Raw genomic sequence first — 24,240 nt, forward strand, 5'->3', positions numbered from 1 at the left:
TCCATTTTATCTTTTCATGTTCACAATTCTGAGGGAAACAATACCAGGCTTTTCTTTATTTCTTTTTGCCCCAGATAAAAGGTTTAAGTTGCTTTTAATTGTTCCTGTCACTTGTAGCAAGACTTTCTTTCATCCTTAATGAGAGCCTAATTTTCCCATGTTGGAGGGACCATTGCTAAAAAGATTCAGATAATGCCAATCACAATTTAAAAGTGGTAGTAACCTCTCCACATTATCTTCCATCCTCAGGCAAACTGAAATACAAGGTTTTGTCTGCAATTGAACAGAGCACTGAAGTCCTCACCGGTTTGTTTGCAACGGCACTAACCATTTCTTGAACTAAACCAACTGTTTTACAATGGTGTAAGCTGTAGAGTAGTGCAAACAAAATGCACTGGCTTGTTTTCTTTTTATACGCATTGACATTTCACCTAATTTCTTGCCCATTTATCTAATTTATCAAGTCTCAAGAACAAACTGAGAATTTCATATGATAACTGAACAATACTGGGCAAAAAAATAACATATCAATGACCTGCAAAACCAGAAAGGCATGAATTCTGATAGAGACCCTGTAAGGTACACTGTTACCCTTTGTCACGATGGAAACCATATCCCACTCCGACTTTTCTACCCAACTATTTCTGCTGTCTGTGCTGAGGTCTTGCCTCTCACCCCAAGACCACTTAGATTCTTCTGCAGCTTTTCAAGCAGCAAAATATTAGAAATAGAACATTTCATTCCAAAACATCATTCTCCCACCTATGTCATCTGAAATACCAAAACATAATTTTTGAGAAACTACTTTCTACTTAAACCTGCTTATAAAAGTAAACCAGTAAGGTATTTCAGACAGTTTTTTCAGATGCATACATCTGAATTGTTACATTCTTGTTTGAAGACAGACATTCAAAGACATTCAAAAGAGCTCAAATCCCATTTTTCTGGAGCTTTTTAGTGTAAGTTACTTATATGCCTTTGGAAATTTAACCTGAACTATTTTAAAGGGTTTTTTTCAACTGTAATATTAGGTATATATAAAAATATTTTTTAAGTATCTAAAATGTATATTACTTATATCTAAGAGTGTAAGAAATCACTGATGCAATTAAACCCAAAGGTGTTTTTTTTAAAAAAATCAACCTAGAAATCTGCAGTTTACTTAAATGCCTAAGCTACCCAGAAATATATTTAGTGTGACAGTATAATGAATTATAAAGACTTCAACTTTTACAGCAGAACAGCTAGTAAAATTTCCTACTGACACTAAAGTAACAGCAGTTTGTATATATATAGCTTACTAATGTGAAAGACTACTAGCAATGCAAGAGTAGTAACTGCTGTCAATTTAAAATAAAAACTAATTAAATTCTCAGTCCATACACTAGTTTCTCCTTCCAACAGGCTGCTTTTAAATACTCTCCAAAGTATGGAAACTGGCCAGGAGGTATTGCATAATACAAATGAGATGTTAAAAAAAAAAAGAAGAAACAAAAGCAAAAGCCTCTGATGAGGACTGCTTTTTCAAAAATGTTGGACTTGAAAGTCATGAGGATTGACATCATCCACCTTCAGCACAGAGCAAGTACAATGTATGAATATCATCTAGTTTGCTCATATTACCACTACAACATGCCTCAAAAACTAAGCTGAACAGTGACCCCATATAGCTCTTGACCTCTAAGACAGCAAAAGAAAGGTGCTAGTATCAACTGCGACACACTACCTGTTGACATGTTTAAAAACCAGAAAAAAATCAGATGTAATAGTTTTTGGATAGTAACAAGCTAAAAATAGAAGGCTAAATATTACACTATTGAATATCAACAGTAATATTTAATATTGGCATTAGTAGTATTAAATATATAACACTATAAAAATATAAATATTAAATACAATATACATACTGCTATTTAAATATATCACAAGTAGTATTAACTACTGAGTAAATATTACACTATTGTCCTGATGTAACAAGCTTTTACATTTTCTGAAAGTCAGGAATCACCTAAACAGGGAGTACAGGCAGTGACTGGCTCAGACATGTAACTGAACATGGAAGCAAACATGCACACTACAGCTTTTAGAATGAGACAGAAACATGTATTTTACTTACCCAAATAATCACTTTTGAACAAGGCAGTGATTTTACTTAAATCCTTTGTTTTTACTGTGCCTTTATGAAGTGAATGACCAAATACATAAGCAATTGAGGATGTAACAGCATTTTAAAGGAAATGCTGTTTCTAACGACTAGAACCCCCAAGAGAATTTCACTTACTTGATGTAAACACAAAGTGTCTCACAGCAATAAAGAGTATTGTGAGATCTCGGATGACTGCAGAACAGACTAATACAGTTCGTGACCACCCTACACTGAAATAAGTAAGCAGATCTACTGTCTCAAACTTTTTCCAATATTCTGACTTATTTCCAGTAAGGTCTAGATTTACTGACTTCTGATTTATTATGCCTAGAAACTAATCTTTTCCCCTGTGAAAAAGGCAGCTTAATGGCTCCATTACTATACAGGCTGCTTGAAGCAACACATAAGTAAAAAATGAGGACAGTTCTATGACTTGAGAATATTTTTTCTCACTCTGCTAACACAATTTTTCCCAGCTTGCCATACTGAAAAAACCAAGATGAAATACTGGTTCAGGATTACTTTGAAAAGACAGAGATTGTTGTGTAATTAAATACTGTGGTTTTGTCAACATCACTTCTGGCTCAACGCTTTCATGCAATTACCTACCCTCTTCTACTGTTGAATCCAGCTGGGTAACTTTGACAGCAAGGCGATCGATTCTGTCTTGAAGGGAATTTGCTCTGATGTAGAAGCTGTTGGCCTCATTAAACAATTCACCAAATATGTCTTCAGCATGTTTGCCTGTGTAAGAAAATAGACAGGGAAATCCCTTTGTTAAAGGCTTATAAAACATACGACAAATGGCTTCAATATTATGAAGTTATAATAAAACACAGTAGCTGTAGGATTGTAACAGCACAACTTGTCATTCAGCAAAGTTTTGGGCAACAGATTTCTACAAGTCTCAAAATATACCAAAAATGCTGCCTGAAGTCTGTTCTCCTGGACATTCTGGTTAGCCTTCAACTTAAAAAAAAACCAGTGAGACTTCCAAATTTTAATCCTTATGTAGCAGAACCACTGCCAACTGACATATAACTGATCATTAAAACCTGCCTCTGTGATGAAAATAAAAGGCCCAAAGTTACTGCTGTCTATAAAAGCTTCTGAAGTAAATCCTTCAGTCTAAAACCTTACAATTCACAGCCATTAAGATTTAATTATGAGCGTAAGCACAAGCCTACACCAAAATGGAAGGCAGAATGAAACAGATAAAAACCAGAATCCTCATGCAAGGCAGCCCACTTACTCTCCAATGACTGCAGTGACAGCCATATTCATACAGTGAACATTCGTAGAGGAAAGACAGCATTTACCCATGGCCAGCCTGGACTTCATATACCACATAAGAGGAGCCTACAACCTTTTCAGCGTCCCTTTCAGCTGCCATGCTTCCTTAACCACTATAAGAGTGGATAGTCCAGTTCAGATCTGCAGGCTGAAAGTGCTACAGTGGACAGGAGTGCCACGTGATAAACTCAATCCCCTCTTGGTCCACGGAGCCTTGAGCATGCCCATTCCTTTCCTAGATCCCCCACCTCCCAAAGTACTAGGCATCCTCATCCAGCTTGACTTTCCTTTCTGCCTCGGTATGAACCTCTCAACCACTCTGGATCAGAATTCCCAATTTAACACTTATCCTAGCCCAGAACTTCAGCAACAAATTTCAGATTCCACTCAAAATCATTACTCCTGTTCACTCAACTGACAGCACCTACTTATGTCTCAGTCCCTCCTACCCAGATACTGCTGCTTCATTTAAGATCTCCCCTCCACAATTTCTGCAGCCAACACCCCTCTCAAGACATCCACACTCCATCAGTTCTCCGTGCAAAAAGGAAAATCCTGCCTCCTGCATTTAACAATGTTTGTTAAACAAAAATAAATTTAAAAACCCAACTTCTGAATTAAACCCATTTTGTTATGTCCTATATCAAGACAAGTCTGAAGAGCAGAAATGGAGAGGACAGGGAAAGTGAAACTTTGTCTAACAGTTGGAACAATATGGAATATGTGGTAACCACTTAAGCAACAGTAACTTCCAAAAGAGCAGCAATTGTTGACATAGGAAGTTAGGTCCTATAATCAACCTTAATATTTTACAAAGAAAAGTACAGAACAATGAAAATTCCAATCAAGATGCCATCCTGTGAACACCTACAGACCATAATTCAAAATAAAAAATAGCCCAACTTAGGAAGTCGACAGAAGCTTTTCCTTTCTTTAATCATTTACTCAGGGGCGAGGAGGAGAACACTAGTACCACTAACCAATACCTGAAAGCACTGTTTGTTAATCACAAATAAAATTAAAAAAAAAAAAAGATTGACTTGCCTTGGGTGGAGGACCTTACCAGTAATAGATTTCTTCACTAGATGGTTAGATCAGCCAATAACTAACCCAAAAGGGTAGATATTTTGGTGTATCCGATCTCTGCTTTGTATGTATGTGGAAGGTGGAATGGCAAGGTGTGCTGCCTACCTGCTCCTAATCTCCTCCCCCTCCAAAACAGAAGTCACACAAACACAGAACAGCTGAGGCTGAAAATCACCTAGTCCAAGTCTCTGCTCAAAGCACAGTCAAACAGAGCAGGCTGCCCAGGACTGTGTCCAGTTGGGTTCTGCATACTTCCAAGGATGGAGGCTCCACAGCTTCTCCGGGCAACCCATGCCAGTGTTCAACCACCTTCACACTAAAACCATTTTCTAAGTGCTTGTCAGCACCTAGTTGAGATTCAGTTATAATCCCCATTTGATTTAGTTGCTGCAAATGAAGAGGTTATTCTGAGCTATGGAACAAATAAGCTTTTCAACTTTTCAGCTAAATAAACAAGATACTACATTCTTCAGTCACAAGTATTTGTAGCTCAAAACATCAATAAATTTTAATGGCTGTTAGTTTATGTTAATATATTGAAATCAGCCTGCTGAAGGACTGCTGCATTCTAAGATTAAACACAGTACCCCTAGAGAAGTCAAGCAGACAGGTGCTTGCTTATCAGTTATCTTTCAGGAGACAAGTTGTGATGTTGATTTGTGGGAACGTACTCGTTTAATATTGTATTCTATTTGGATTTTTTTATAAAACACTTGCTACTCTAAAACAAGTGAAAGACAGGTTGTCAGTCTCCTGTCAGTAAAATCAGCTACATGGTACAGCAATATTAGACATATTATTCTGATTAACATAATGCAGTAAGTTTCAGAAATCAAGTAATACTTCTATAATCTTTTCTACGTTACCATCTTTTTAAATAGATTTTTAATAATACAGAAACAAGCCGGGGGGGGTGGGGGTGGGGGGAAACTATCTGACATTACAAGTATGTATCTTTCTAACCTAAGAGCCGATTTTGGTACTATAAGACAGTCATTTAAAAGCATGAGGTGCTTCCCAACATAGGGACAACCTAAATATCAATTTAAAAAAACACCAAAGGAATTAGTCTCTCCTTCCAAGGCTCCCTCCAGCCACAGAGGCAGTTGAGGGGAAATTTAATCATGACGCTGCCTCACCAAATCCCCATTCTCAATAGGTTTTAATGTCAATTAACAGAAGTGCCTCTTTCTAGCACTTCCACACATCATCTTCACTTCTGTATATTTGATTGCTCACAAAATACATTTCCTGGCATTGTGGGACCATTTCTGGAGATAAGTATTTCACAAATAATTGAAATACCTCTACCCAAGTTCTACAGTAATTACATGAAACATCATCTTGCCACACCAGTTTATAATGTCTCTAGCAGATGCTAGACACCACCTGAATTAATTACAATTGATTTTCACATACTGTGTAAGAAGGTGTGCATTAACACATTGAATACGTTGCACCAAAGGTATCTTTTGTCACTAGTCAAGACGCTCAGTGCTCAACAGAAGAGGAATTCAATAATGGCACTGGCTTATCTGAAGACCAAAAACCCAACACTGTTTATTACTTTAACTAGTTTCCCTTCACATATTTTAGTTTTAGAAGTACAGCTTTCCTTTGCATTCTTTGTCCCACAGCACAATTACATGGAAGAACACATTCAGGTTAATAGAAAAATTTACGGTGTATTAAAACTGTTACAATTTTCCACACCATGACTATGCATTATCAAAAAGTAAAGCAATGTCATCACCTGGCATTCAGGTGTCAGTTCTACAGGACACTGGAATAAAGGTGACACTAGGACTAAAGGCAGCCAGCGCTGCACTAATGCTCTCCTCAGGGTCCTAGGTAAGGACTGAATTGTTCTGCAGAACTAGCTGGTGTTTTGTAAATCAGAATTCACCCTGGACATGACTGTTTTATCACAACATGGAGCAGAAGACAGTGATTCCACCCACTCATTTGTAACTGGATTAATTAGCAATAGAATCATGCTTCCCACACACTTTTTTTTAAATAAGCAAAAGTGGTAGGCTGTTATTGACCAGGTCTTGATTCTTATCTGCCTACTCATAGTACCTCCAGCACAATAGCTAATGCCAAAAAAACTAACTTCCCAACTCAACCTGATTTAGGAGTGGTAAAAAGCACAGTGACAAAAAGCTGGATGCAGTGTGCTCAGGCCTGCATGCAAACTAGTGAAACTCTGAGCCGATGGCCAATCTACCCAGGGAAACACTCGGAGGCAAGCTGGTGGACACTGCTCTCTGCATGAAAGAAAAAGTCTTCCCAGTCCCCACAGATCACACTTCCACTGTTTTATGTTGTACAGCAAAAAATGTCTAGCAACACTTGCATATGGGTCAAAGAAAGTAGCTCTGTACCCACGTACAGATGGTTTATACCCATATAGAAATATGATTTCAACCTGACAACTATCTGAATGAATGGAGAAGCCAAAGATACAAAAATATTTAAAGACTCATGGAAAGCAAAGAAGTTAAAGAGTAGTAATGCAACTTGAAACACAATGAGTATGTTAGCATACAGACTGAAATCTATTTAAGAAAATCTCAATAAAGGAGTACAATATGCAGTTTTCAATAGTCTTCAACAACAATCAGATGTAATTTATTATTTCTTCTCCATATATAGACATATGCAAAACTCGGGAACAAAACCATGGTGCAACAGATCCTGTTGCAGAGAGTGTCCCTCTTTACTGACTGGAGTCCTGCAGCCATCAGACCAAGCTCAACTGCCAAAAGTAAGGGAGTATTTGGTGGAAACTTTGTTCAAAGCCATTGCTCCATGACTGTTTACTACGTAAAGCATCATGGTACTTACAGGTACAGGCTGCAAATGCTCCCAGTCCTCTCCCCAATAGATTCTCTCCTAGCTGGTGATGAATCCCTTAAGTCAAGCTTTTGCCTTATATAAAAGTGCACAGTTTCATACAGAATGCTGCTCACTCTGCCTGTGCTCCAAGCCAGCTGGCTGCAAACAAACCCAAATCGGAAGACATAATAGAAAAAAGCTCCACTGAGCACATTCCTTTTGGATAGAAACTTGTTCATGTCTCCTGAAAAGAGCAGAGGCAGAGGCAAGTCCAATTTGTATGCAACAGCACAGATCTGTCAGTTTTTAAAATCCACACTGAACTCAACAGTGCAACATTAAAAACCAGCGTGACTGCAAGACAGACCTGTACTTGCTCTCTCTCTGTTTCAAGCTGTGGGAACACCAACAAGCTCTGATGCTGTCAGCAGGTCATACTACATTAGCTCCAGCACAGCATTTTTCTGTGATCATTTCCTTGCTCCCCGTTGGCTTGAAATACAGGCAAAACAAATGCTGTCTGCAGAAGAAAGCCTCTGCAGACATGACAGATTTTAGACTATGGACAAGCCTGGTGGTAGACTTCGCTCGTTAAATACCACATATTCATCTATTAAAACAAAGGACGCTTTTATTTGCATAGATCTTTAACCTGACTACACAGACTTATGGTGACCGAAGAAATCTGCTAAGGGAAAACTGCAGGATATGGATTGTGTAAGTAGCCAGTTCCTCGGCAACAATCCTAAGCGGATCTGAATACGAAATGTAACAGGCAGATTAGACCCAAGACCAAACCTGGAGAAATGAAAGCTAAACGTTCCTAGCAAGTCAGACAAGTAAATAGTATATTATCCATACTTTCACAATTATTGTACAACACTAAAATGAGGTCTTATCAGATATTCGTGAATGTAATTAAGACGTTAGCCATTCTCAATTTTTTGAAACTTAAGTATCTCAATACTGAGAAACTACCTGATAAAACAGTAAGTGAAACTCAATGACAACACAAATTAACTATAAATAACGTTGGATACTAAATCAGCAGCTACTGCTCAAGAAAGATCAGAGAATCACTTGGAGACTTCTTTGAAAATATCAACTCAATGTTCATCAGCAATCATAATTTTATGAATCCTTAGAGAACTAATGATAAAACAGAAGAAGTCTGTTTTGGTTATGGCCCCAACACCCCACCTTAAAAAAACCCCAACATACTATAACTTACACATCCAAAACAGAATTAACGATGATCAGAAATAAAAAATCGTTTCTACCCAAAAAGATAATTAACAGATCAGGACACTCCAACCTGGGAAAGGTATCACTAGGAGAACACAATAAAAACTTACCAAAATTACAAATGATCATGGAAATGTATGAGATTAAATCACCTTTCATTATTTTTCAATATATTAACGTTATTCTGGGGCATTTGCTTGGGGTTTTGGTTTTTGTTTGTTCTGTTGGGTTTGGGAGGGGTTGGGGTTTTAGGGTTTTTTTGTTTTGGTTGGTTGGTTTTTTACACACTTGTAAATCTCAGAGAGCCTTTTCTTGTATGAATTTCAAAATACAGAAGAGCAATGAAGTAGCATTATATTATTATAACACATAAGTGGAAATGTCCTGAACCATAATTTTGCTATTTAAAACAAGCCATCTTAAAGCTTTTTAATTTATTCAGTTTTTTAGCAGGAATCAAATACTTGCAAGAAGTTACAGATACTTACTTAAGCTGCTTAGCTGGCGTATGATAGCAGCAAGGGTACTATTTGTTACACATTCCAGTTCACTTGTAATTCCCTCTGGCAGAGCTCCTCGGCAGAGATGCCGTGGTTCAATGTTCCTTTTCACCAAAGGCATGGCTCACAACCTGGAATTTACAGAAAAAAATAAATGATATTTACAAAAGTGAAATTACGATCTATGAAACTGTGTAGCACACATTCTTTTTTTTTTTCTACAAAATATACTTCAGCTTTCTTCTTTTAAAGCACTTGCTTCAGCCTTCCAGCTGTAAGATAACTTGTACAATTCCAATCAAGGCACTGGAGTCACACACTCAAGGCAGAACATCACAAGAGCACTACAGATAAGCACAGAGGATACAGTCCACGTAGATAACATAAGATTTTTGCCTTAGAATTGGTGTAAGAATTACTGCATAGCCAGACTTGTGCTACAGCACCAGAATCACTGGACTTCAGTGCACATTTGCATTTATAAAAAACTGGCAGTCCCCACAGGAATGGCAGGAAAGATCGCTGTCTGGAGCAAGCTGGCTTGCTGCCTCGACAAGCAGGCCACCGACGGACTGTCCGTGCATTACAGCTCCCTGGCTACATCAGACACTGACCTACCCTCACCCTGACAGTTTCCAGCCAAAATGATAAACCCGTCTGACAGATAAGGACAAGGGCCTCACAGGAACAGGCTGGGTGCAAATAAGAAAGAAGCTGCAATGTGAGAAAGATTGTTTTCCACAGGCGGTGCTGAATGACAATCTGAATGAGGTAAGAGGAAGCACTGAACAGTTTGGGAACATGCCAGATGTGGGAAGACATACGTCTGAGAAAAAGGTTGTCAGAACTGGTTTTCCTGTAAAAATAAAAGAAAACAAATACAAAAAGAGATCTCAAAGCATTACCAAAGGGCACAATGGCATAGAAAACCCTATCCTGCAGAGAGCAGCTTTGAGAGCAAGGATGCCCAGGTGGGACAGAATTCCCCGAAAACAGAAACAAGAGCATGTAATATAAAAAGTTCTCCAGCAGTTTTCTTTAAAATGGCATTATCACAATTATGAGTCAACTTGATGACCGTTTTGTAACACTGACAATTCAATGTTCATACACTATTTAGGAATAATATCCTGTTTGAAGACCATGTGGCACCAAAATTTTCTGAATGAGAAAGTGTTACCAAGGACCTAAGTTCATTTTGAAAAGACTTGACTGAAAAATTTGATTTTATTGCACTAAAGCAATTAATGTAACCTTTCAACATCTCTAATTAAAACCACATCAGTAATTTAAAAGACCTTTTAGCTTTTCAAACATTGCACAGTAATTTTTGTAATGACTTCCCTCCAAAAGTTTAAAATATTTTTTCTCAAGAATATTACTAAAAAAATTAACAATTTAAGTAATCAGCAAAAAACCAAATTATGTAACTGTAAGATTATTTCAGAACAAGCCAGGAAGAAACAGGCTCATGACTTTTAAGCTATAGTCTTCAATTATATTTTACATCTTTCTTAATGAGCCACTTTATTCAAATATGTCAGAATTTGAGGCCAGCTGAGTTTGCTAAATTTTAAACAATGCATCAGAGGTAAGAGAGGAACATTTTCTATTAGACCGAAAAGCTTCTTGTTTCTGTTCTATGTTTTCATAATCCTCTACAAACAGATGCATTTTAAATTATTACTGAATATCCAATGCAGTCAGTTCTCTGAACTTGATCAAAAATACGTAAAAACTGGAAATTCATGATTATCGAAGAGTAACACCACACTGCAAACAGGCTAGCACATTGCAACTATGGAATAAAAGTAACTTATAAAGAATTGTTTCACTGTGCAGTAACATGTTCATAAATATAATTAGGAAGTAGTAAATTAATCTGAGCACAAATCAGTGCCAAAGCATCCAATTCCAAATCTTAGTATTACTCAAACACATAAGCTACAATTGGTTTTCTCTAACATTAACAACAATGTTGCACAAACTAAAGGCACAAAGACTCCCTACAACTATGATAACAGAATTCCTGAAATATTTGTGAGTGATGAGACAATTCATAAAACAGTCTTTCCTTGGAACTCATGCTTCTGTGCAAAGTGAAACACTTTGATGAACAAGGCAGCCATTCTACTGGGTTTGGGGTTTGTGGGGGTTGGTTTGCTTTAAGACATTCACGGGAATGTGTTTTGCTACACATGTTCACACCTCAATTTAATTTTTTTAACCTATCTTATTTGAATTCTTACACAAAAACACCAGAAGACCAGCAGAATAAAGCCGTTTCCCCATGCCTTTCTGTAGGGCATTCTCAGAGCTGCCCCCCCTTCTTACCTGTTGCAGTTTACCCGACTTTTCCCCACCACCCCATGCAATGTGCTGGGGCCACTTGGAAGTTGGCTGCACCCTGCTTGGCTAATTGCCTGCTACCTCTTGAAACTGCTACCACACTGGGAATCATCAAATGCCTTTCACCAGAAACACTACTTTAAGTCCCTTCTCTACATCATGTTCTTCCTCACTCATAAAAGCTAACGTAAAGAAAACATACAACTGCAGTTTGTTTTTCATTTTCTCACCAATTCTTTATGAAATGGTCCAATGTGTTCAAGAGCTAGCAAGGAAGAGACAGACTGTCCAAGATGTCCCATTTCTTTGAAGAGCAGGCTAAAAAACACCGCAGTGCTGGTGGGGGGATCACCAACCTTCATTTTTTAATGCATGATTTAAATTATTCTGTCATCTCATTTCAGTGTGAAGTTGAATTACAAAAGGTAAACTAAACACTAATGACCAAATATATGCAACAGATTAAGCAATGCATTAACTGCTTCTGATCAGAGGAAAAAAGAAACACCACAAAAAAGGCCTGCAATTGCAATTAAGTTTTTTCTAATTTAAAACCTTCAACTATCTGAATCAAACACAGACCTATTCAGCTACTAATCCATTAATAAGTAAAAAAACACTTGTTACTGTGTGCCTACTAGACCACAACCACCCTTTTCTTCACCACACACAAATCAAACAACCTTTCTTGAAGAAAATTCATGAGAAGCAAGGCTAAATTTTTTTCAAAATATATGTAACAGGACGTTAAACAAGAAATCAAGACAAAATAAGCCTCTGAATTACAGAGGCTTTGTCAGGCTCAATAAGACTTGCAGGTAGTATGTTACCACATGCATGAGAAAATAAATAAATAATTAATTAGAGTTGGCAGTGACAGTTTCACTGCCTTCTACATTCATCCCACCCATTTTGAGTCACACTTCAGCCTCTGTTTATTACTAGACATAGATATTCATTGTGATATTGCCACCGAATTAACTACTCCAGCATTTGGTAAAACATACTCACTATTACGACACAGGTTAAATAACTTCTGTTCCCTTTCATTCCCAACCAAATGGAAAACATAAGGCAAGTAAGTTGGTATTATTTTCAAAAGCTGTATCAGTTCAGAAGATTGGGACCCATCATAGTCGATAATTTTCTTACACTTTTTACCCCAGCTAAGTATGCAATACAGTCATAGAATTACAGCCTGGATAAACAGGTCCAACTCTGCTCTCCACGTGGAGCCACCTATGCACAACACAGCTGGCTTTAAACCACCAGCTGCATCTGGCACAAGAGATGAAGGATATAGAAAGATGCTATACTGCATAGATAGAGATATATAGATACATATATATATTTAACTGGCTGCAGTAAAAATGTATGAGATATCAGACCAGAAAATTAGGAACAGGAGTCAAAACAGGAAGAAGAAAACTAAGAGGGTGAGATGTCACTTAACATCTCACTGAATCCACACGTGCTTCATTGGACATGGATCAGACAAAATCTGGCTGGACTGAACTATGACTGGAGCACAAACGGACGTGGGTCTCAAAATCCTGCAGGCATCAGCAACTGCACAGCTAACCTAACACGATTTCCACACACATTCTTAAAGGACAGGACATCAGAAGCTTGAATTAGCTTAGACCATCCCACTAAAAATTCACATTAAGCATGTTCCCTCAGTATTCTTGCCTCCCTTTTTCTTCTCCCTGCCCCCCCCCCCCTTGTAACAACTTGCATAACTGTCTTTTGTTTTAAAATTAGAAGGCACTTATTCCAGTAGTTATTGCTGCAGAGGCAAGCAGGGCACAGAAAGACATAATCTAAGCATTTTTGGTTTTCTTTCCACACTTCCCCTGCAGTTGCAGCAGTATCACTCCAGGTCAGCATGGACCACCTTCCTCTGGACAACAGCTGTCAAACTTCTGACATGCAGTTTAACATTGCCTTGGCAAGTCAGATTTAAAAAAAAATTAAAATAAAAGAAATTCAAGCAGAAAGCAGATGTACAGTTACAAACATAAAAGACTACTAACACAATGTACAATCTTTCCAAACAACAGCAGAGCACTGCTATTATAAGAGACAAGCTGGGTCTTCAAGTATTTGAGCAACTGGCAAAAACTCAAAGCACCAGCTGTTCCCCAAACCTGCCTGTTGCCCTTCCACATCCCCAAAAGGCACTGTAATTTGCAGTAGCACTAAAAATATGTAGTTGAATTTCATGGTTAATATTACAATTTCTTTCTATATTCACTAATGCCACAAAACGAATGCCAATTCCTTACACAGCCCCTCTACTTCTGAATGTTTCTTTATTACATTCAAAGACATTGTTCAATCCCTTTTTTAACCTCTTAAGACGTTTCTTCTTATATCCTCTAGTAAAATATAACAAAGCTGAATATTTTTAACCATGAAAAGGAGCTTTCCATCCATTATAAATTTTCCCTGAATATATTCTATTATTTTCAGGAAGCTTTTGAGATTTTCATTGATGAATCTCACAGACCTCTATAAAAGAAGAGAAACTACCATAATTCTCATTTTGTGGGGAAGAAAAACAAGAGATGGATTGAACATGCAGCTTATCATAAGTGATACACCAGATGGGATTCCATTCAAAATTAAGCACCTAGATTAGTAAGACTATATATATATGAGGTCAGTGTCTGTACCATATTGAGAGCTCAGCAGTAGCCTGGGGAGCAAATAAATCACTGCATCTATTGATAGATACGAGAATGATACAGTGAGTTCTGACACCTCGTGTGTAAGCTCTGCTTTGAATCTAAAATGGAATTTCACCTCATCAAAACCAGAGAAACACTATCCATTTCCTCACCTCTAGCCCCACAATCAAATTACACTACCTCTAATCACACTGTCTCTATGCCTAAAGCATTTCAAATGTTTGCAGACAGTTAATTTTTCCCATACCTAACGTCCTAACACTCAGTTCAACACACTAAATGTCCATCTCTGCATGGCATCCAATTTGGTAACACTGCAATTGCCCCAACTTCAAAATTTGTGTATGTGCTAAATAGGAAGAGAAGGGAAAGTGAAGATGAAAGACCCCAAACAGAAGTTTTGGAGATGCTCTCCATCCCTTTTTTTTTTTCCACAGCGTCACTATTTCCACAGATCTCCCTGTCCTCCAAAGCCCCTCATCCTTCACTACAGGACACAAAGAAAGGGCTACACAACAGCAGACGCTGCTCTCCTCTTATCTCAAGGGAAAGGAATACACATGCCTTTCATGTACGTCCCTTTCAGTTTTTCCCTTGTCCTAAATGACTGGGAACCCAATGTTTCTGAATCTTTCCTACTTACCATCTGCGGAGGTCATTTACTTCTGTATCAGTAATGACAAGTTAAAAACAAATAAATTTGACCTAGCATATAGTCTGGAAATCATTATTTTCAGTTCACGATTCATTTAATGTGATTCATGTGTACTTTTTAAAGTTTGGGGTTTGTTTTTTTTTTAAACTGGCTTCATTCTAACAGAGTTTAATTCCACATTTTGTACACTGCAAAAGAATATAAAAAATTTAGCCATCAGTTGTTGCATAACACAGCTCCAATGCCCCAGATTTCTTTAATATTTATCAAAAAAGCATCTAAACATGACTGATTTTTAATAACGTCTGCTGGTTATTCTAATTCTATCAAGTATGTGATTGCTCTCACAGCCACATTACTATGGAACAAATATCAAAACAGAGTAAAGTTTTACTAAACATCACAATTACACTTTTAAGTACCAAGTACTTCTATTACAGCTATCCCAATGTAAGGGACAAACAGTGTATTTAGTGGTTAATATACAGGCTTTTTCACATATCCCCTAATATTTAATGCAACTCTCTTCATTTTGATACTCAGCCCGCTGAAGCAAGGGCACACATTAGGTTTATGCACAAAGTCTAACAGAATTCTGTTCCTTAAGGATAACTAAAAATCAAGAACAATTTTTTATCTGCAACAAACAGTCTTTCAACAAGACAATGCACGTAAAGTTAAGTGCCTAGAACATGTCCACCTGAAAAGAAATAGCTAAAATTTAATATATAGCCAGCTATCAACATCATTTCCACAGAACTTCCTCCCGATGGCCGGATCTACATGAAAGGCATGACAGTCAAGGCTGGAATGATAAGATATTTTTTCTTCTTAGCATCAGACCACCACTCCAGATCTTCCTCTTACATCATACCAACCTACATATTAGCGATGATGAAATGGGCACAGAAACCCCTTAAGCAATTCTTTTGCTTTAATAGAGCTCTTATTTTAATGTCTATAGCTATGAGCTATTTCTGAAGGTTCACCATCTTGGAGGGTTGCTTGCTTTCTTTGGCTGTGTTTTGGTCTGTGCTGAGCTCTTCAGGGCAGATTTTATGGTCCTGTGATATTATGAAAGAAATCAAGACATTAAGCAATAACAAGAGAAAAGACAACAGGGAGGGGATGGTGTTTGGTTTTGTTTATTAAAAACTTAAATATATTTTTTGGATCTAGGCTTCCCTAGCCAACCCTCCACATCTCCAAAAACCCCATAAAAAGCAGAACAAAAATTTTGAGTCGCTAACTCTGCTTACCCTGTGGGCCTCCAACACAAAAAGTTTATTGAACCATTAAAAGGGAACATATTAATTTAGAAATTTCCTCTAATTAAAAAGTCAGGAGAAAAGAAAGTAAATTGATCTCCACAGCACCAAACACTGACATTTACTATTACCTTAAATTTAGTTCTCATCAGAATTTCTCACTAACATTAACTCTAAACAAGCATACACAAGACAAAGTTCACTGATGCAGGAAGAAAAAGTCCTGAGAATTATTTAACGTGAAATTAAGTAGCTACTTATATTAGTGTGGACTCTAAGAGAAGTTTTTAAATACTATCAGCAATTATGAAGACAATTCAGAAATCTGTGTTATTTTCTCTAAAGCTTGCTGCATTTGGGGTTGTTTTTTGTGTCTTTGTTCTACAACCTCATCTTTGTATTACCCATTGACTGTGGTTCAAGAAGATACTCATGCATCTGCCACACTGTAACAGACTGAGGGACCACTCTAAAGTTACTGCTTAATTTTTTTTTTCTTCCCAATAGAAATAAAATATTCCAAAACTACAATCCCAACACTAACTTTTCTCCATCACAATATTTTCCCCCAGAATTTTCTAAGGAAATAAAAATCTTACTATTATGAAATAGAGACAGATTATAATCAGTTTCACCTTCTGCTGCAAAAAAAAGAATCTTATACATGTCATCCAACTAAATGGCTTCAGCACTGTTAAAGGAAGAAATAAAGATATTTCTTGGTCTCTGCTAATGAAGCAAACATATAATCAGTAGCCTAACTGAGGTTACTGCATTGTTTTATCCCCATTTCTGGACATGCAACTATGATTCTTTTCAGGCCCAACTAAAACATATCTAAGGAATATAGAACATACTTATGGACTGTCACTTTTTCCTGTATTAATTTCTCATAATCCAAATTTATATTTACAGCATTTTGTCACACTGCCCAATATGCAAAAAACTTTGCCAGTAAATTAGTTTGGCAATTTTTTTTTTACCCCTGTCACTTTAATCTCTGCAATTTCTAAAGATGCCTTATGACTTTTATAAAAATACAGGAAAACATGTACACAGTATATTTTTACGTTGAAGTATTTGGTTTTAAACACTAATATTTACTTGACTTCACCACTCCATTTCTTTGCAGGATAAGCTCTTTCTAGAACATCTGTGAACATCTCCCAGCTAGCTTTAGCCTCTCTTCTTCTACTCATGTTTATCTTTCCTCTGAAAGCTGAGATCTTTGGCTGTGCCACTTTCTTCAGATTCACCTTTTCACTTAGATTAGCTCACTACAGTAGTAGTTTCAGGTTTTCAGCATCTCATTATTCTCAAGCAGCTTTCTTGAATCTAATGTCAGATTTTAATTCCTTAAAATTCTTTTCATGCAAAGAAACACAAAACAATGGGAGAAAAACACCGTGGTCCCAACTGAAGCTATTTGTTAAGCTTTTAATAAAGATTTCTCCTTCACTAACACATTGTAATCTTTCTTGGTACACTTAATGTTACTAAGATTATCTATTTAAGAACAAATTTGCTTACCTGAAATCTAATACAGGTTCACAGACTGCACAATACAACAGCTTGCTTTACTGAATCCAACCTTCTTGCCAACATCAGAACCACCCACCCTTTTCTACTCATCCTGTATCAGAACACAGAAGATCCAGGACAACTTCACACATGACTGGCATCTCTCATTTCTAGGTCAGAAGATGCCCTTTCTCTAACCAAAATTTTGTTTAAGCCAAAACACTAATCACACTTTCTCTCAAGAGAAATAAGGCTAAGGGGTACTAAAGAAATCCAAGTGATTAAACTGGAAAACATCCACATGTGGTATGCTTGTTGCTGCAAAAAAAAAATCAGGGGAAAAAAAAAAAGTACATCAAGAGCATGGACTAAAAAACTCTGGGAAAACATATACAGAAGCTTTTACACAAATACGTCTACTACCTGACACTGCGCTAAGGGGTAAAAGGTAGCTAGTCACATCAATATAGCATACTGAATAGGAAAAAAGTTGATTTCTGCCTTTGTGGGTCATGTCCAGACTGACTACCACTGTTTATTAATTTTTCTATATAGATCATTCTTTTCTGTCTTTGTTCCATATCCACATGGAGAGCGTAACCACACACGCAATGACAATTCACATTGCTGCTTTCCAGTGAACAAGCAGTGACCAGTTTAAAGTATCAACAAAATACGCCGACACATTAATCTTGTTCTTAGCGTGATGGCTGCTCATCCTGCTCATAGTCCCTTCCAGATGGTTCGGTGTGAAAGGGATGGCAGGATGGGGAAGAAATATTCCATACTGTTCTGAACATCTGTTCCACTGTGTTTATACATTAAAACCAACAAAAGCCTTACTGCCACTATCAATTTTACTATTTTAACCTAATACTACTAGGCTAACACCAAATATAGCGTAAATGTTGTAAGTGTACATGAGAAAGGAAAAAAGTCTTTTCAAGTCATGTAACAGCATCTGGCTAGTTTTTGTTATCCTAAGAATGGACTTGTTTCAATAAGGAAGTACTTATGCTGCACTGAAAACACATTTTTCTTTCATATGGCCTTTCTGGAAATCTCTATTATAGTCCAAGAATTTATCATCATCTCTTCTCCTATTCAAGCAAACAGAACTGAACTGAGTCACCACTTGTTTCCCTTCAGTTTTATTCATTTGTCTTTACTGAGAAGATACACACTATGCATTTGTTGGAGCTTATTTCAATTCTATTTGAACAGTTTTGCACAGCAACTCAAAATATTTTCCTTGTACATATACAGAAATAGTGGTAGCTTTTGGGTTTTTTTAAGTAGAGTTGAAGGAAAGAAAAAGATAAGTATCTTGCTACAGTATACAGTCTGCCTAACATTTACCCTTTAAAAATACCATCCCTTGAAAAAAAAAACCACTGAGCCAGAGCAAGGAGAAGGAGCTCTGTGTGGAGTTAAGAAAGAGAAGGAAGCAGCACCCTGTCCTACAGCACAGCAAAGAAGACTTTAAGATTGATCATCCCTCGCTTTTGTATCATCTTGACATGTGCAAATCATACGGCTGCTGAACTGTTCAGCTCTTTCTATTTCGAATAACCAATGACTACATGTATGAAGACACAGAAATATTGATACACTGGTTGGAAAAGTGGCATCCTGTAAAATCTGCTTTTATTTTAACCTTTAGGACCTAAATGGTAACATTCAGTGAGAAGTATAAACTAGATGAGGTCAAAAGGAGTGAAATTACAAAGCAGCAATGAACTAGTTGGGTCAGAAACAGATGTCCACTAGCAGGTCAAAATGTTCCAGATGTCATAGGCTTGGATCTTAATCAGCTCTGAGCACAGAGCTGGTTGTGTAGACAGAGCCCCAGAATTCTCGCTCTCCATAGCCAAACTCAGCAGCTCAGATATCCAAGAAAATGTCTACAGGCCACTCTTTCAACAACCAGTAGTATTCCCATGAAATACCTGAGATTAATGTAGCCTTGAAGTAAATCATGGTTCAAACATCATGCAATGCACTTCCATCGCTAGTGATTCCCACCTATTTGGCACCTCTTAATTTTTCCAGCATAGTAATACCACAGGGTAATAAAATTTAAACAATTAAAACCAAAGAGAACTGCTATTTAATGCTATTACTTAACTAACAGTCAACCATACCAGGATATTTCCCACCTAAAGAAAGTTTCTTTCTTGTTCACCACCTGCCTATTCCAGGATCTTTTTGGACTACAGGCCAAAAAGCATCATTACAAACACAAATTCCTTCTTCATCCATCTGACAGTTAAAATAAAAGGGCACAGAGTGGCTTTTTGTTTCCCAAATTACTACAAACTACTGAGACACTTTTTAAGTGTGATTCTTTCAACATAGCCTCTCGAATGATAGCCTTACACATCTCGGGAGTGCTTACTTACATACATATATACAATATATATAGCATATATATTTTGATATATATACAATATACTTTTGGATATCCAAATGGATACACATTCTTCTAATAGTTTAGAGTTAAAGTCACATTTTTATCTACATTACAGAAGTTGAATACTTCTGTAACACAAGAATCATTACTGCATGATATTTCACACTAAACGATTTGATGCTGGAACAACTTGTAACAGAGTATTACAGTACAGTCTGTAATTATAAACAAGCCATTTCTTAACATTTCGGCTACAATAATGCACAAATAGATGCTGAAGGTCATTTAGAGCATGTTTGTCCCAGCCTTCCTCCTTCACAAACAGGAAGTGTTATCAGAAGCAAATGCCTTGATTACTTAAAGAAAACGTAAGTTGCAGCTAGGCCTTGCTGACTTACATTGATCCTATTTAAGAGAGCCTTACTGGATTTAAAGTGCTTGAAACAACAGCCTGGGTCACAGCCCATGTGACAAAGGCTGCCCAGTAAGGCCTCCAGAGCCCACCTGCAGTGAGAACATGCCATTCAGATCCCCAAATGACCTCAAGGTAAACCAGAAGCAAATTCAGTAATTTGTTTCTCAGAACTCAAATTAACCCTAAATTGGAGGGGAAAGCACAAAATAGATGAAGTATCCCCTTCATGTCCAATATTACCCATTTTACAGCAGCACACAATGCTCCCTATTTCCCTTGTCTGATATTTACCACTAAAATCCTTTCAGAACAGGATTTTTCGGGGGCAGGGGCGGAAATCTGCTCTTAAACTATTTTCCCCATAGCAGTTGATCTAAAATGTCACAGGGAAGTGTTAAGTTCTCATAGTTCAGTTAAACCAAAATCTAAAATATCATAGGAAAAGTGTTTTCTTATAATTCTTTTCCATACCAAAAAACCTCCAAAAGTCATATATCCATATATACACAAGTACACAGTTTGTGTACATATATATTCAGTATATACAGACATATATACACAAACACACATTTAACATACATATGACACTCTGCAATGATGCAAGAGAGCAGTAACTAGGTCAAACAGTGAAAAAACACTGTGTACTATGACAATTCAGTATTAATCTTTGCCTGCCTCAGCTCCTCATATGCCACCTTCATTCCCAGTTCTCAACAGGCAGGACAGACTTTCCCACTGGGAAACAACTGCCATGATGCTTTATTCTACTACTACAGTATATCACAATCCTTAAAAAAACCTTGCAGTTAAGCAACTCCAATGCCCACCTGAACAACCAGGTTCTTTGAAATCGCAGCAGAAATTTCCTGGCATGTAACAGGAAAAACACAGGCAGTCCATAAAGATTTAAATTAATACAAAATAAATCAACATCCCTAAAATTCTTCAAGGTGGAGCTTCCCAGCCACCCACACAACGTAATTTCAGCAGGAAACTCAGGATTTCCCTAATTATCCTGATTGTGAAACTAATACCAACATTTCACTTTCCCTACATATAAGAAACCTGGAAGTGGCAGCTAGTCTATGTGGGGGGAAAAAAACAGATTTATTTTGGGTGCATTTTACAGAAAAATTCAACAAAATATTTTGGTTTTCGATCCAACAGCTGAGTAAGTGAATCAACATAAAAATTACCAACTATTTTCATCCTGAGCCAAGCACACCATCTGTTCCTATGCTGTCCATCTTCTGGTGGCTACTTTACTACAGCATTATGACAAAGTGCCATGCAATCAAGGACTAGTGCATAAATCAAGACAGACTTGGAGTGCCAAAAACCAAAATACACACCAAACAACCCACCACCCAAAAAAACAGCACAAAGCACAAGCAGCCTTACCGAGGTCCACCATTAACAGTCAAGTATTCTGCAGCTTTCTGCTGTGGTTATTTTGCTCTGGTGCCTAAGGATGACTGAGCTCTGATTAGAGGTTTTCCCAGGTTGAGGATGCTTCTCTTATCTTTCCTATATTTATCTGGCTGTGTACGGTAACTTGAGCACTAATGATGCGATTTCTCTCTATCAGGTAACCTTCCTCTCTCTCCCACATGGTTAACATCATCTAGTTAATCACAGAAACCATTCATGTTTGATGCACAAGAAATTAGCAATCTGTAATTTTCCAGTTCATAGAATAAAGTAGTAATAGTTACAGATGGCATAGCAGAACATCTAGTTATCAGAAGTACAGGAGCTCCATATACCCTGACAACTGAATCACAAGCAAGTAGCACGGGGTCCAGAAGAAATCAAGATGGATCATAACCTTTTTCCTGGCCTTATCGATACTGAAGACATTTTTAAAGATTAAGTTACATGGATATATATTCACCAGGAACAGAATACCAAGAGAAACAAAGCTGCAGTAAAAAAACCTGGAACACACTTGATATATCCAGTATGTTAAGATATGAAGCACATCAAGACTGAAAGCAGCTGCATCTCCCCAGACATAAAACGTTACTTGTCCTTGTGTTTCCAGCTCTCTTGTGACAGATCGTCCCTTTTACTAGTATCCTCAATTCAGATGTCAAAGTTCTGCCCACCATTAATTTCCTAATAATTCAATGTATAATCCTTGTCTCAGGATTTTTATTTGGGTTTTGTTGTTGTTGTTTTCTTTGGGGTTGTTTTTTGGTGTTGGGTTTTGGAGGTTGTTTGGTTTTTGGTTTGGTTGGGTTTTTTGGGGTTTTTTTTTTTTTTTGGGGGGGGGGGGGGGGGGGGCAGGCAGAATAAAGCCTAAAAATCAATGTCAGGCATTAGTAAAAGTAACATGGTTTGATACAGTAATACTGGCTTACAAAACCTTATTTGCAGCATTAAAAAGATTTCTTCATTACACATACAGCAGCTCCCACTACAAGACAAATAAGCTACTATAAAACCACAGTGAGTCTCAGACCAAATACAGCAGCTACTCTTCTCTAAAAATCCCCTTTCAAGATGTGAAGGCTGAAAAGTTGTGTTCCATGAAATCTGGCATTGTATCAACAGATCTCCATGGAGCTAGCAGGGTGGAAGTGCTCCAGAAAGCAGCTTCAAGGAAAAAAAAGCATTCTTACCACTAAGTATGATCAATCACTAAAAAGACGCTCAAGCAATGCTTTTTCCCAGCTAAAGTCATCAAATCTTAGCTATAGTTACTGGGGATGCAGAGGTTACCAATGATAATACTAAGTAATTTTTAAAGTCTGCTTTCTTCCAGCATTTCTAATCAGTACATTTAAATACCCTTTGTGGAACCTTTTGTAAACACATTTTTTTCTGCCTTTCTTCAAGACATATATACACACACATATTTTAAGAGCCTATAAAATTTCAGAACCTAACACTGAACTTCTGAAAGTATCCTACTGATTTACAGCTATCTCTAATTCTCCTCTTTTAGTCAACGCCAAGTGTGGGTGGGTTGAGAGGAAAAATAGTATAGTAGTATTATGTGGCATAATAAAATCAGAACTGAACAAAATACATGCAGTGCACAAGAAAGAGAGCACCACCATCCATGACAGGTTTTCCACTTGTGGACCTCTGGGGATGTTAAAAGACTTCAAAAGGAATTAGGAAAACAGCAACTGAAGTTAAAGACTGCATTGGCAAGTTGTGTGGTACAATAGCAGCAGAGACACCTGCAGAGCAGAACAGTTGGTGCTGATGATCCTGTGTCCATCATACATGATTTTTGGCAGGGAAGCAGGGATATTTGTTCCCAGCTAGCTCTCTCCTGTTATCATGGCCCATTAGATGCTGAACACCATCACGTATGCTCCTAGAGGGCACCTTTTCATTTTAGACTCATCAGAAAGGGAAAGAGTGCATATACTCCTCAACTGGGGAATTTGCATCATAAATATACTCCTGGATCCAAACCAATAGTATAACGCACCCTAAAATGCCTGTTGTCTTGGCATGTTTTAGTTCACTACATAAAGGTTGAAAAAAGAACAGTTTTATTTTGTTTGAAGTTTATGAGGACACGACTGAAGAAGAGGCAAATACTGGTTGGAGAAAAAAAACCACAATCGTCTTGAGGCTGAAAACCTGTCACATAGGACTTTTAATTATGGCTGCCTCCAATATTTACCAATGAAGGCTCCACAGGAAAGCAGGGAATGAAGACATTTATGCACAAGAGTCAGAGCTTCATCTGTTCTCTCTTTCCCTATAATGGCACTCAGTCATTCGACACTTGGGGAAGGAGCTCATCTTCCTCACTAGCTGGCAGTCAGCCTCATACCAAACTACTGGCAAAA

General features: G+C 37.5%; 1 protein-coding gene across 8 annotated transcripts in view; it reads right to left on the reverse strand.

The window, feature by feature from the left end:
• WASF3 (WASP family member 3) overlaps positions 1-24,240 on the reverse strand; it is a 74,787-nt gene that overhangs the window by 18,301 nt on the left and 32,246 nt on the right. For all 8 annotated transcript variants that reach the window (XM_040584367.1, XM_040584371.1, XM_040584366.1 and 5 more), the window contains 2 exons: positions 9,100-9,242; positions 2,756-2,890 (listed from right to left, as the gene is read on the reverse strand). In XM_040584367.1, the coding sequence (XP_040440301.1) occupies positions 2,756-2,890; positions 9,100-9,232 (268 nt within the window). In that variant the 5' untranslated portion in view covers positions 9,233-9,242. The remainder of the gene's footprint in view (positions 1-2,755; positions 2,891-9,099; positions 9,243-24,240) is intronic.

The sequence above is a fragment of the Falco naumanni genome, chromosome 2 (genome assembly GCF_017639655.2).
Source record: "Falco naumanni isolate bFalNau1 chromosome 2, bFalNau1.pat, whole genome shotgun sequence".
Classification (NCBI taxonomy): Eukaryota; Metazoa; Chordata; class Aves; order Falconiformes; family Falconidae; genus Falco; species Falco naumanni.